At 49.1% G+C, this 14341-nt stretch overlaps 1 protein-coding gene across 1 annotated transcript; it reads right to left on the bottom strand.

Moving 5' to 3' along the window:
- Window positions 1-418: 418 nt before the first annotated feature.
- On the bottom strand, window positions 419-11220 carry SMPDL3B (sphingomyelin phosphodiesterase acid like 3B). The gene is given in 10 exon segments (XM_010380416.1): window positions 419-498; window positions 501-553; window positions 555-666; window positions 669-790; window positions 3825-3939; window positions 4023-4203; window positions 5393-5486; window positions 5488-5563; window positions 6557-6700; window positions 11130-11220. Coding segments are annotated over 10 exon segments (1068 nt in total).
- Window positions 11221-14341: the final 3121 nt, after the last annotated feature.

Here is a 14341-nt window from a genome sequence, read left to right as displayed (position 1 = left end):
AACCCGGGAGGCAGAGGTTGCAGTGAGCCGAGGTGGCGCCACTGCACTCGGCCTGGGCGACAGGGCAAGATTCCGTCTCGGACAAAAAAGAAAAGAAAAGGAATACAACACAGAATCAAACGCACGATGAGCTTTGTTTTGTGAATGAAACATAAAACGCAAAAGAAATATGCCGTGGGGGGTCTTGGGTCGTCATTTCTTTTCTGTTTCTCGTTTGTTTTTGGAGAGTCTGGTTTTAGGCTGGACTGCAGTGGCGCGATCACGGATCACTGCAGCTCCTGGGGCTTCACTTCCTGATTCGGTTGTCCTATTTCAGTTCACTCCTCAGGCGCGGAGGAAATGGTGGAAGGCCCAGTTCTGGGTGATCCCGGGCACTACCCCCGTTACCCGTTACCAGGAAGAAGGTGAGCCTGGCGGGTCACTGCACGAGCGTGCACAGGCCCAGCAGGGCCATCAGCAGCAGCGGGAGATGGGGCGCGGGTGTGGTCCCCAGAGGCATAGACAGGTGGTGTAGGCGTCAACGTCCACCTGGCGCATGGCACACACGTGCTGCCTCATCACAGACCCCAGGGTAGTAGCTGACTGAGTTATAGACGTAGTAGTACTGTAGTGCGCCCTGGTCGCCAGTGATGCAGTCCAACACTGCCTGCATAGAGTGGGCACCCAGTAGGCTTTAGTCAGCTGGTACTCGAGCTCCCAGCACCGCATCCCCTGAGCATTCGCCTGGCTCAGGTTCATGAAGTAGTCACCATGTCCTGGAGAAAGGGTTTGGGGTAGGCCGGCTGTGAGCAGCTGTCTGCTTCCATCCCCATCCTGCACCTTGCATTTGCCCCCACGTTCTTTAGAGTAGTGATCATGACCACTAGTAGTTATTGAGCACTTAGCTGTGCACCCAGTGTGCTTGGCAGACATCCTCTGAATTGAATGAGGTAACTGCGCTTATTACCCTAGTTTCACAAATGAGGAAACTGAGGCCTAAAGAGGTTAATTCACTTGGCCAGGGTCATACAGGTATTCATAGAGGTAGTCATACAGGTACTCATACAGGTAGTCATACAGGTACTCATACAGGTATTCATACAGGTATTCATACAGGTACTCATACAGGTACTCATACAGGTAGTCATACAGGTATTCATACAAGTAGTCATACAGGTACTCATACAGGTATGCATACCGGTATTCATACAGGTACTCATACAGGTAGTCATACAGGTATTCATACAGGTAGTCATACAGGTAGTCATACAGGTATTCATACAGGTATTCATACAAGTAGTCATACAGGTACTCATACAGGTATTCTTACAGGTATTCATACAGGTATTCATGCAGGTATTCATACAGGTACACATACAGGTACACATACAGGTACTCATACAGGTATTCATACAGGTAGTCATACAGGTATTCATACAGGTATTCATACAAGTAGTCATACAGGTATTCATACAAGTAGTCATACAGGTACTCATACAGGTATTCATACAGGTAGTCATACAGGTATTCATACAGGTATTCATACAAGTAGTCATACAGGTATTCATACAAGTAGTCATACAGGTACTCATACAGGTATTCTTACAGGTAGTCATACAGGTATTCATACAGGTACACATACAGGTATTCATACAGGTAGTCATACAGTTATTCATACAGGTAGTCATACAGGTATTCATACAGGTATTCAGTGGTAGCAGGATTGGCCCCCAGGTTGTTTACCCAGGTCCCACTATGCTAGGGTACACATAGAAGATGCTCAGTAAATATTTACATAATTAATAGACAAAAGCAACATAAAAAGAGCGACATTAAGCATGAGAGAGATTATGAACTATAGACTCCTAGGGCCCAGGTGCATGTTCACGGCTAGGCTCTGCAGGGTTCATCAGTCCAACAGGTTCCAGGTACATTTATGAAACTGCTTCAGGCCACTGCAGATGGGGTAAGAGGAGCTGCCCGTATGCATGGCCACTCTGTGCCAGGCACATTCCATTATTTCATGTAGTCCTCTTCAAACCCTGTGAGGTTCTGTTACTCCCATTTTACAGGTGAAGCAAGTGAGGCACAGAGGTCAAAAGATCAAAAAGCTTATGAGTGGTGGAGTCAGGATTCAAGCTCAGGGCTGACTCCCTCCCTGAGGACAATGTAGGGCCCGTTCACGGGTGATGGTGGGGGTCCCTCAGCCTGCCATTCCCCTTGCTCAGACCCTCAGAGTGCCTATGCAGACAACAGGCCACTCTTAAAACCCCTCAGACCTCTTCTTAATCAACATTTATTAGAATCAAGGACCTGGGTGAGCTCATCCAGTCGTTGGTTTTAAATGTCCTCTCTCCACTCCCAGATCACATTTCTATCGCCACCTCTTCAAGCTCCAACTTGCCCCTTCCCTAATCACTTTCACTTGATGCCATTCAGCCATCCCAAAGTTAGCAGGTCCAAAACCAGACCTCTGACTGACCCCCGAAGCCTGATCACCCTGCCACTCTTCTCAGTAACGGGCAGCCACAGCCTATCCATTGCGCAGGCCAAAAGCCTTGGAGGCCTCCTGGATTCGTCCGTTTCTCTCACAGCCCACATCCACTCTAGCAAATTCTGCATCCAAAATTCATCCGGGACCTGGCACTTTTCACCACCTCACTGCCTCCACCCTGGCCAAGCCACCATCCTGTCATCTGGGGTTTGTCCTTCCCTCCAAATGGCCTCAATCCTTCCCCACCTGCCCCTATAGCCTGTTCCCTGCACAGCAGACGTGATGATTCCGTAAAATTTTAAGTCACAGGATTTCATTCTTCTGCGCCAAACCCTCCAAATCCAGAGTCCTCAATGATGCCTGCAAGGTCGGACCTCCCCTCCCACTCTCCTCTTGGGCCTCTCCCTGTGGCCACTTGGCCTCCGTGCTCTTCCCCTAACCCACCAAACACATTCCCACCCCCGGCCTTTGACTTGCTCCCCGAGATACCCACATGGCTCACTCCCTCAATACACTCAGAACTTAAATGGCACCTTATGTGGACACTTCCCCTTCCCACCTGTCTAACAGAGTACACACCTCCCATAGCTGCCACCCTATCGCCTCACTGTTTTGATTTTCTCCTTAGCCCCTTCTCTCAGTACTAGAATTAATTCTACATATTTATTGTCCCTCTCCTGTAAGATGTCAGGTCCAGGAGAGGGGTGACTTTGTTTTGTACATTTACATATCTCATGAGATTAGAACAGGGCCTGGCCCATGGCACAGACTTAATGCATTTTGTTGGATAAATAAAAGAATACTATTTTTCATCTCAACAACCACAAGCTCATCCTACCAGGTGAGGGATTGCTCAGAGAATTAGGGGCTGGAGCCTTGTCTGTGTATGGAAAAGGTGGACAATGGGCTTTAAGTCAGACTGTGGGAAGCCTTGAGTACTAGGCCAAGGAGACACAACTTTATCTTGAAGGCACTGGGGAGCCATTGAAGGTTTTTGAGCAGGACAGAGACGAGATGAAAGTGGTGCTATAGGAGATTAGTTTCTTCTCTTTTGTGTAGCAGATGGACCATAGCAGGGCAGGGCCAGAGGCAGGGAGACCAGGTATGAGGCTGTGACAGTCATCTAGGGGAAAAGGAGACTTGGGGAAGCACTGCCCTGACTTGGTGGCAGGTGCCTCCAGGGTTCTGATCCTGAGCTGGAGAAGGGTGGAAGGAGATCAACCTTCCTGAGACTTAGTGGTCAGGGGAAGGTGGATAAGCTGAGCGTTACGGGAGGTGGTGATGCATTTAAGCCCCTGCCACCCTCCTCCTCTGGCCTCCACAGGACTCCTGGCCTTCAGGCTCAGTGTGGCTGTCATATTCGAACACCCGGATGACTGGATTGTTAGGCCCATTGATCACTCTGGGTAATGTGGTTTTCCATGGGGTGACTCCAGGTGTGATGAACATCGCGCTTATGGGGGCACCTGTCAGGAAAGAGCAGCAGGACAGAGAGGGTCTGGGGAGAGAAGTTGGGACGGAGCTGGCAGTTGCCCTCCAGGTTGAATACCTGCGTCATCATAGAGCATCCGAAAGCTGTCAGTGTGGTGGTGCCTGAAGAACTGCCCTGCTGTGACGCAACCATGCTTCCAGACCACCTTCAGGTATTTTTCGTTGAAGCCCTCCTGGAACCATGCCTTGTTTTGTGTCTTCTCAAAGAACCCTGGGGGCAAGTGGCCAACAGTGTACACCTACAAGGGAGGGGTTCCCAGAAGAGGCTCACAGATGCCCTCTCCAGACCCTCATTTCTACTTCTCAAAACCTGCAAATTGCCCCAAAGGCAGGTAGATGGGCCCAAATGTGTCTCCTCCTTGAAGGCCTCCAGGATTCCATCTCCCAGGCAGACGCAGGCATTCTCCCTGTGCCCTGCAATGAATGCACCACGTACCTACCCACCTCTGTGCCTGCCACCTGGAGTACCCTTTTCCTTTTCACTTCTGTAAATCCTCCCCATACTTCAAAACCTAACTCAAAGAGCACCTCCTCCATGAAACCCTCCTAATCCTTCAAAGACTACTCTTCTCTTGGAGAGCTTGAACACTGCAACGAAACCATTCTTGCATGGTTGTGTGGCATATGCTACACGGTAATGTGCATTCATTTCTTACATTCCTTGAGTCACTCAGCTGACAACACCTGGGCACTTGGCCACCATGGCAGGAGTTAGAACAGGGGACAGGGTTAACTCTATGGGTTTTGGAGTCAGACTGCAGTTTAGACACCAGCTGTGTGTCACCTCTGAGCTGCTGTTTTCTCATCCGGAATAACACCTAGCTGGTGGAGTTTTGACAATGATGGACTCGTTACTGAGCCAGGGTTTCCATAGTTCTGCTACCTGAGATCATCTGTATAATGTCCTAAACAACGTGCCCAATGTTGACATAGTGCGTGCTCATGGGCACCAGCTGTGAGATCCCCTTGAGATGGGCTAGTCAGTGCGAGGACTTGGGCAAATGAGACACTGAGCCAGTCCTTGAGGAGCTGTCAGGCCAGCAGACTAGCTGGACACACTCAAGGGCAGGGCATCCCCTGGAGGTCTGGCACACAGTCCTGGCTGCAGCTGCACATGTGGTGGGAGTAGAAACAGCACTGGACTTGGAGTCTGGAGACTGGTCTTCTAGTCTGGGCCTCATCACTTATTATGTGACTTGGGACTATCACCACTCTTTATGAGCCTCAGGGTCCTCATCTGCAGTGGGCTCCAGATCCCAGCAACACAGGGCTGTGGTGAGGATGGAAGAAGCCCTCTGCTGGTGCTAGGCTGATGAAGGACCCTCTGGGATGTGGGCATCTTTGGGTGGGTGGGTGAGTTTGTGCCAAGCGGGAGACTTGTGCAGAAAATAACCCTAGATGAGAAAAGAAAGAAGCAGGACCTCTTACCATGTCCCCAGCTTTGGAGGCATTGGTCAGCACGTCTTCCAGCCACTGGCATTGCTGGCCAGGGTCCACCATGTCTGCTGTCAGCTCATTGCTGGTAGTACAGATTGGTGTTGAGCACCACAATTTGCCCAGCCCCGCTGGGACCTGGCAGCTTCTCAGAGTAGAAGGCACCTGTCACAGCCAGGGACAATATGAAGGAGGCCCCCACCTCTGGCCAGACAGGCTTCTGCCCCTTCCACTTCATGGTCCCACTCTCTTTTTCCCTTGCATCTTCCCCTCCCATCTTTCCCATGGGTGGGACCTCAGTCTGGAAGGTCAGAGGTTCTGGAGCCAGGAGGCCTGGATTGAAATCCTGGCTCTGGAACTCATTCGCTGTGCAACTTGGGAAAGTAACTTCACCTCTCTATACTTCGGTTTCCTTATCTGTATAGTGAGAATAACAGTGATGTGTATTTGCCCATCCAGATCCACTGTCCACCCTTCACCGCTCAGCTGTCTTTTCCAAGAGCTGATCTACGTGGATTAAATCAACAGGCCTCTGTGCCACAGGCTTCTGGTTGGCTTTGACCACTGGGGAGTCCCAACAGCAGGAGACTGAGGAAAGGGAAGAGTAGGGTCAACGTCACCTTGGGCTCGCTGTGTTTCTGGACCAGTCATTCTCAACCAGTTGCTTCTGGCCCCAGGGAACACTGGGCAATGTCTGAGACATTTCTGGTTGTCACAAGTGGGGGTGTTCCTGAGAGTATCACTCTAGTGGGTGTTCGCAACATTCTGCAACACACGTGGCAGTCCTCTGCGGCAGAATCATCCAGCCCATGGTGTCAGTGGTGGCAAGGTTCACACCTGCTGGAAGTGAAACCACTCCTTCCAAGGGCTGTTGTGAAGTGTCTAGGACCAGGCTGAGCATAGTGCCTGGCACACAGTAAAGGCTCAATAAACATGAACTTAGGAGCATCATGAGTGCCATGGGGTTTACAGCAAGGGCTTTGGAGTTAGTTCTGGATTCTGCTCCCAAGACTGCCTTTTCTAAGCTGTATGACCCTGGCTTCCTTATCTGTAAATTGGAGATAAAATCAGTACTTATTTCAAGGGGTTGTTGTAAAGACGAAGATCAGACCCTGGCATACAGTAAGTGCTCCTGATAGGAGCAGATGGTGTTGGTACCTTTTTTGAAGAGAGCAATGGACTCGTTACTGAGCCAGGGTTTCCATAGTTCTGCTATCTGATTGTCGATCTTGTTAATTCCAGCTGGGAACTGGTTTTTGGGGTGAAAGTCATGATTTCCCAAAGCAGCATAGACTTTAGTATCTGGGAAGCAAGGGTGAAACATCAAAATATATATATGCAAAAGCACTCGGGGGAGTTAATCATTTTCTGTTGGCCACTGGCCATCAGAGCTCAAGGGGAAGAGCGATAGCACAGATGAGGAGAAGATGCAGATAGGAAACCCACATTTGATAGAATCTGACTGAACTTTGCTTAGGCTTTGGGAGGAAGAGCAGTGACTGCTTTCATCACAGTCCCTAAACCCATTCCCAGCAGGAAGTTTCCTGGTTAGAAGGAAAGCAGCCGATGATGAGAAGGGGAGAACTAGGTCTAAATGATTCCGATCACTGTCAGCCACTTGGTAATTTCGTGTTCCCAATTCCTGTTGATTCCAGATCCATCTTACTGTTAGGGAAAGGGTCTGCTTCACTCTGGGAGGCCTTAGGAGTTTCACTCATCCATGCAGTCAGCAAATGTTTTATTGAGCACCTACTATGAGCCAATGCACAGAGCTGGAAACCAGGCTTCCAGCCCGAGGTCCTGCAGTTCAATAGGGTTGACAGGTATTGAGTAGAGGTGTAAGGGATGTCACAAAAAGGGAATGGCCACTTGCTATGGGAGTAACAACAGAGGGTAGGAGTGGGTTTGGGAAGCCTCCCTGAGGAAGGGGCCTGTGAATGAGACCTGGAGGTGCAGGGGAACCCATTAGACTCATTTCCTCCACATGAACAGCCTCATTTCTGTTTTATTTTATGCTCAGTGTCTGGTACCTAATCGGTGCTCAATAAATATTTGACACTCAACAAAAACAACTCTTGGACTCAGAACAGGGCCGGGCCCTTATATGAGCTTGGTCTATCACAGGGAGTGACCTGGAACAAATGAGGGAGGCTGGAGTCTCCCATTCCAGTTGGGAAATATCTCTAACACACCCTTTGCCTTGTACAGCCTACAAGACCTGGAAATGCTGAGAACTCTGCCAAAGTAGGAGGTTGTGAAATGCATCACTGTAACTGCCTGGAAAAACCTCACCTCTCTAAAGTAAATGCCAGCAGCCATTAAGAATCCATTTAAGAAAAAAAAAAAAAAAAAAAAACCCTGAATCCCAAGGGCATTTGAGAAGGGAAGGACTCACTCCTGTGTTTTCACTGCTTCTGTGTGCCCAGCTCCTTGCAAACATAAGCTCCACGGGGGTGCGACCTGGTGTCTTGTTCATTGCCATGTCTTCTACTCCTGGAATGGTGTCTCCACCATAGTCGATGCTCAATAACTACTAGTTGATTGACTAAATGAGTGAATGAATTACCTTATTTAATCCTCATAACAACCCTATGGACAGGTACCATTACTTTCCTTTTTCACAGGCAGCAGACTGGGTCTTTATGAGATTACCCAGCTAAACCATAGCAGAGCTAGAACTGGGCTCTACATGACAGGGTCTTGCTTTGCCGCCCAGGCGGCAGTGCAGTGGCACAATCATAGCTCATTGTAACCTCAAATTCCTGGGCTCAAGTGATCCTCCTGCCTCAGCTTCCCAAGTAGCTAAGAGTATAGATACACACCACCATACATGGCTAATTTTTATTTTTTGTAGAAGCAGGGTCTTACTATGTTGCCCAGACCAGTCTCAAACTCCTGACCTCAAGCGATCCTCCAGCCTTAGCTTCTCAAAGTGCTGGGTTTACCGGCATATAATCACTGCACCTGGCCCAGGGCCCTGCATTTGTTTGCTTTGCATGCCTGTGTTGTCAGCCACTTGGCTGTGCTGACGAGCAGGGACCAGTGTTCACGGCCGACTCTGGTGGGTAAAGTTGAACACAGCAGGAAGAACACATGATGTGGAACCCTGAATCTCGAGTTTCAGTCCCTTCCTCTTCTTAGGCCACTTACTGGACCTCTCTGTACTTCGATTTAATTATCTATAAAATGAGAGTGTTCTGCTTGACTTGTGTTTTTAGAATTCTCAGTTAGATAATACCTTCATTTCACCTCTTCCCATTTGTTCTCATAGTACCATCTCTAAAAGTGAGGTGTGGCCATGAGAAAGTGCTGTGTCAGATTATAATTGGTAGCTGTTTTTTCTTAGTTATACAAAATGATGCATCTTTCAGTCAATGGCATCTTGGATATTAGGAAATTCAATAAATGTGCAAGTGTGGTAGAAACTACAAAATCTTATAATTTACATTCGTGTGTTAAATCATAGTCAATAGGCCAGGCATGGTGGCTCATGCCTGTAATCCCTACACTTTGGGAAGCTGAGGGAGAGAATTACTTGAGCCCAGGAGTTCAAGACCAGCCTACGCAACACAGCAAGACCCCTATCTCTACAAAAATTGAAAACAGGCCAGGCGCAGTGGCTTATGCCTGTAATCCCAGCACTTTGGGAGGCCAAGGTGTGTGGATCACTTGAGGTCAGGACTTTGAGACCAGCCTGGCCAACATAGTGAAACACCATCTCTACTAAAAATACAAAAATTAGCAGGCTGTGGTGGCGGACGCCTGTAGTCCAGCTACTTGGGAGGCTGAGGCAAGAGAATCACTTGAACCCGTGGGGGTGGAGGTTGCAGTGAGCCAAGATCACACTACTGCACTTTAGCCTGGGTGACAGAGCAAGACTCAGTCTTAAAAAATAAATAAATAAATAAAAATGAAAATAAAAATAATTAGCAGGGCGTGGTGGCGTGTGCCTCTAATCCCAACTATGTAAGAGAGTGAGATGGAAGGATTGCTTGAGCCTGGGAGATGAAACAGCAGTGACCCTTGATCGTGCCACTGTACTCCAGCCTGGGTGACAGCAAGACCTTCTCTCAAAAAACAAAACAGTCAGGGAAGCATTTTCTTACCCAATATTTGACTTGTGTTCCAGAAGTCCCATGTGAAGCAAAGGAGTACTCCCAGTTGGATCTGAATTTGAGTCCCTCCCTAGGAACTGACTAGCTTGGAGCCACAGGTTCCTTTTCTTTTTTTTTTTTCTTTCTTTTTTTTTTTTTTTTTTTTTTTTTTTGGAGACGGAGTCTTGCTCTGTCGCCTGGGCTGGAGTGCAGTGGCCAGATCTCAGCTCACTGCAAGCTCGGCCTCCCGGGTTTATGCCATCCTCCTGCCTCAGCCTCCGGAGTAGCTGGGACTATAGGCGCCCTCCACCTCGCCCGGAGTTTTTTGTATTTTTTTAGTAGAGACGGGGTTTCACCGTGTTCGCCAGGATGGTCTCGATCTCCTGACCTCATGATCCGCCCGTCTCGGCCTCCCAAAGTGCTGGGATTACAGGCTTGAGCCACCGCGCCCGGCCCTTCCTTTTCTATACATTGGGAATAATGGTGCCTGCTGTTGGGGTCGGGGGAATGTCCTGGTTTGACCCTAACTAGTGACCCCTGCTGGAAGACAAAGGAAACCAAGCAGCCTGACTTGGGTTGGGCTGGGTTAGATAAGCTGGAAGCATCCAGGCATCTCTTTGCCTAGATTGACTTGTGTTGAGGGAAGGAAGCAGCGGGAACAGACAGTAAGGGCAGTGCCCACACCAGGATTTGGACCCCTTAAGTAAATGTGACCTTCACTAGTTTGCTTAACCCTAAGGCTCACCTCCCTCCTCAGTAAAATTGAGGTCACAGCACCTCCCCCAAGGCTTATGGTGACAGTGAAGGAGCTAAGGCTTGACAATTCTTAGAGCCAGCCTGACCCTTCACACTTGACACAGAGTGACTGCTGCTAGTGCTGTTATTTATTTTGATTATTACTCCATATCTGTGTCCTGGGAGCGTATGATGAAGATCTGTAGAAGGGGCAGATGTACTGGAACCCAAAAAAGGTGGGCTGGGGGCTGTAGGCTGCTTTCTCAGGTGCCCAGTTGGCAGCCTGGCAGCCTGATTTAGCCTCCAGGATGTTGTTTTCGGTGCAGACTGCTTTAAAACATTTGCAAGGGCCATTAGATGGGGCACGCAGACCCTATTCACCCTACACTGTCCTGTAGGGCTGCTGCCTCACTCACCCCCAGTCCCTGCCTGCTCTGCCAGGCTCTGAAGTCCTTGGAATCAACAGGAAACAGCACCTTGGCTGGAAATCAGCATTTCCCAGAGACCCTGGCAGCCAGGACAGTTTGAGGGTGATGGACGCCAACTCCAGAGCAGGACACATGGGCTGTGTGTGAGACTCACCCAGAGATGACACCTGTGTGCAACTTTAGACACCTGGAGAAGCTTTCATGGGTCTGGTGATAGGCAGGAGCAGAAGATAGTGAAATGCAGGGCATTTCCTTTGATAGGATTCTGTGTGTATCCACAGGCCCATGGGCTTGCATGTTGCCTTCCGGCTTGTTAGAAAGGTGAGAAATGGTCACCATGAAGACCTGGCCAACAGCCATCGCTGTCCATGGATGAAGGTCAGCCAGGACACTCGCTGCTGCTGTGGTCCCACTGTGCCAGACAGTGCCTGGAGTTCAGAGAACACTGTGGAGGGACTGATGGCACAGTCTTACCTAGAAAGACCTCTCTGATGAGCTTGGTCAGGCATTTCACAATTTCCAGTACAGCTGCCTCTCCAAGTTTCTCATTGGGCACGTGAGACATGTCATCACTACGAAACACCACCAAGCCAATTTGGGGCAGGCAACTCAGGAAGGGCAGAAGAAAAGGAAGGGACAGTTCTGCAGTGAGAGGAAAACCTGTGGACCTGGGCCTCAGATGTCCCCTTAAGGGGGAATGGCCAGGCTAGAGTGGTGTCAGATGGGACAGAGCTGAGAGCTAGGCTTCACCATTTTCCTGCTGTGGGTCCCTTGACTGGTTGTTTAACCTCTCTGAGCCTCTATTAATTCATCTGTAATGTTGGGATAATACAGTTCTTACAGAGTGCTTGTTAGGTATCCATCAAGGAGGAAAATTATATACATAATGTAGTACAGTAAGAGTAGCTGCTAGGTTGTAATTAATATTATTATTTAGAGAGGAAAGCTCTGGAGTTCCAGTCCCATCTGCAAACCCCAAGAGAACTCAGGGTTGAGAAGCCATCTCTGAATTATGTTCCTTTCCCGAAGAGTTCAAAGGAGTTTGAAGCTGGCTTTAGAGTCTAGGGTTCAGATCTTTTCCAGGGCAGGTACTGATTCTGCCCTGGGACCATTGTGCCCCCTACGCCATGAATCTAAATTATTGGGTCCACCTTAGAAATGCTCGTCAAGGGGAGGAAAACGGTGGCAGGTGGGGTGTAGGGATGGGGAGACGTCCAGACAATCAAAATCCTGAGGCCTCTGCGGCCCAGGTACTCCCCCAGTGAAACTAATTAGCATAGTAATATTGATACTGCTGCTAGAAGCTCACACTGGCTGACTTTCCGCCAGGTACTTTCTGTGTGTTGTTGCCATGGCCACTAATTTTTTCCCCACTATGACCCTGCAATGTAAATTCTATTGTTAGATTTTATTGTTTGACAGATAAAGAAACCAAGACATAGAAAAGTTAAGAATTGTGCCTATCCTAAATCAAGCACCAGAAACAGGGGAGAAAAAATGTGTGCCTAAGTGTACACCACTAGAAAGTGGTGGGGCCAAGATTTGAACCCAGTCAGCCTGGCCCCAGAGTCTATGCTCACAGCCATAGCCTCCTATAGTGTCTCTGATACCTACATGAGGGCAGCAAGAGGGGCTGTTTTGCCCTGACAACTCCCTGGGGACAGGCCAGAAACCCAAAGACAGAGGGACAAAATTTCACATTTTTTATTTCTAGATTGGATAATCTAATTCTGTCTGATAAAAAACACACCAGGTGCATTTTTAATTTTTTTATGTGCTTTTTTTTTTTTTTTTTTTTTGAGACAGAGTCTTACTTTGTCGCCCAGGCTGGAGTGCAGTGGTGGGATCTTGGCTCACTGCAACCTCCATCTCCCAGGTTCAAACGATTCTCCTGCCTCAGCCTCCTGAGTAGCAAAACACTCCTATTTTCTAATGGCCATCCTCAAAGGGACTGCAGCTCTCTTAGAAGTCAAATTTCAGCCGGGCGTGGTGGCTCACACCTGTAATCCCAGCACTTTGGGAGGCCAAGGTGGGTGGATCATGAGGTCAGGAGATTGAAACCATCCTGGCTAACACAGTGAAACCCCGTCTCTACTAAAAATACAAAAAAATTAGCTGGGCATGGTGGCGGGTGCCGGTAGTCCCAGCTACCCAGGAGGCTGAGGCAGGAGAATGGCGTGAACCCAGGAGGCAGAGCTTGCAGTGAGCGGAGATCACACCACTGTACTCCAGCCTGGGTGACAGAGCAAGACTCCATCTCAAAAAAAAAAAAAAAAAAAAAAAAAGTCAAATTTCATTATAATTGAAGAATTGTAAAGGGTCCTAAAGATCTTCTTATCTGATGCTGTGGACCTCTTCAAGGTCTCAGAGATTTCCCAGAAAAAAAAATGTGCATCTGTGGCCAAGCATGGTGGCTCACACCTGCAATCCCAGCACTTTGGGAGGCCGAGGCGGGTGGAACACCTGAGGTCCGGAGTTTGAGACCAGCCTAACCAACATGGTGAAACCCCATCTCTACTAAAAACACAAAATTAGCCAGGCGTGGTGGCACATGCCTGTAATCCCAGCTACTCGGGAGGCTGAGACAGGAGAATTGCTTGAACCCAGGAGGCAGAGATTGCGGTGAGCCAAGATCGCGCCATTGCACTCCAGCCTGGGCAAAAAGAGTGAAACTCCGTCTCAAAAAAAAAAAAAAATGTGCATCTGTTAAAGGGTCATGAATTTCCCGAGGGATCCCATCTGTCATCTGTCAGAATGCTACACATGCTCTCCCTTCTCAAGAGAAATCAGAAGCTCCCCCAGCGAGGCCCCTCGAGGGAACAGGCCCAAGGTCATGGACCAAAGCTCACTCTCTTCTTAGATTGATTCCTGAGCCCAAGGAAGCCAGAGCTGTCCAGGCTCCTCCTGAGACAATGTCATGTGTCTTATGTGTCCAGCCTGGCAGGTTCATCTGAAGGTCTTTCCTGGTCACACCCACAAACCACATCACAGCTAGGGGCGTCATGGGTTTCACCCTGCCTTATAGAAGTGTCTACTGAGGCTGGTAGAGGCAGCGCAAAGTCAGAATTCCTTCCAGCCATCCTCGAGAGCTCCCCTGCTCCACCAGTTCCTGCAGGATGTCTTCCCCTAATCCTGCCAGTTGGAATCATGTGCTCTGTGAAGCTCCCACATCCCCCCAGGTGACCCTCTCTCCTTGCTGGGATGTAAGGTCAATGAGTTTGTCTGCATTGCCCACAAGACCATGAGCTCCTTGGAGCCAAGTGTGGGTGTCCAGAAAATAAAATTCAGCCAGGTAGAGTCGCTCATGCCTGTAATCCCAGCAATTTGGGCGGCCAAGGTGGGCGGATGACTTGAGGTCAGGAGTTCGAGACTAGCCTGGCTAATATGGCAAAACCCCATCTCTACTAAAAATACAAAAAGTAAGGCCAGGTATGGTGGCTCATGCCTGTAATCCCAGCACTTTGGGAGGCCAAGGCAGGTGGATCACAAGGTCAAGAGATCAAGACCATCCTGGCCAACATGGTGAAATCCTGTCTCTACCACAAACACAAAAATTAACTAGGTGTGGTGGTACACGCCTGTAGTCCCAGCTACTCAGGAGGCTGAGGCAGGAGAATCGCTTGAACCCGGGAGGCGGAGGTTGCAGTGAGCCAAGATTGAGCCACTGCACTCCAGCCTGGTGACAG

This window comes from Rhinopithecus roxellana, chromosome 12, assembly GCF_007565055.1.
Source record: "Rhinopithecus roxellana isolate Shanxi Qingling chromosome 12, ASM756505v1, whole genome shotgun sequence".
In the NCBI taxonomy this organism is placed as follows: Eukaryota; Metazoa; Chordata; class Mammalia; order Primates; family Cercopithecidae; genus Rhinopithecus; species Rhinopithecus roxellana.
Note: the sequence above shows the minus strand (reverse complement) of the source record. Positions and strands in the feature narration are given on the sequence as shown.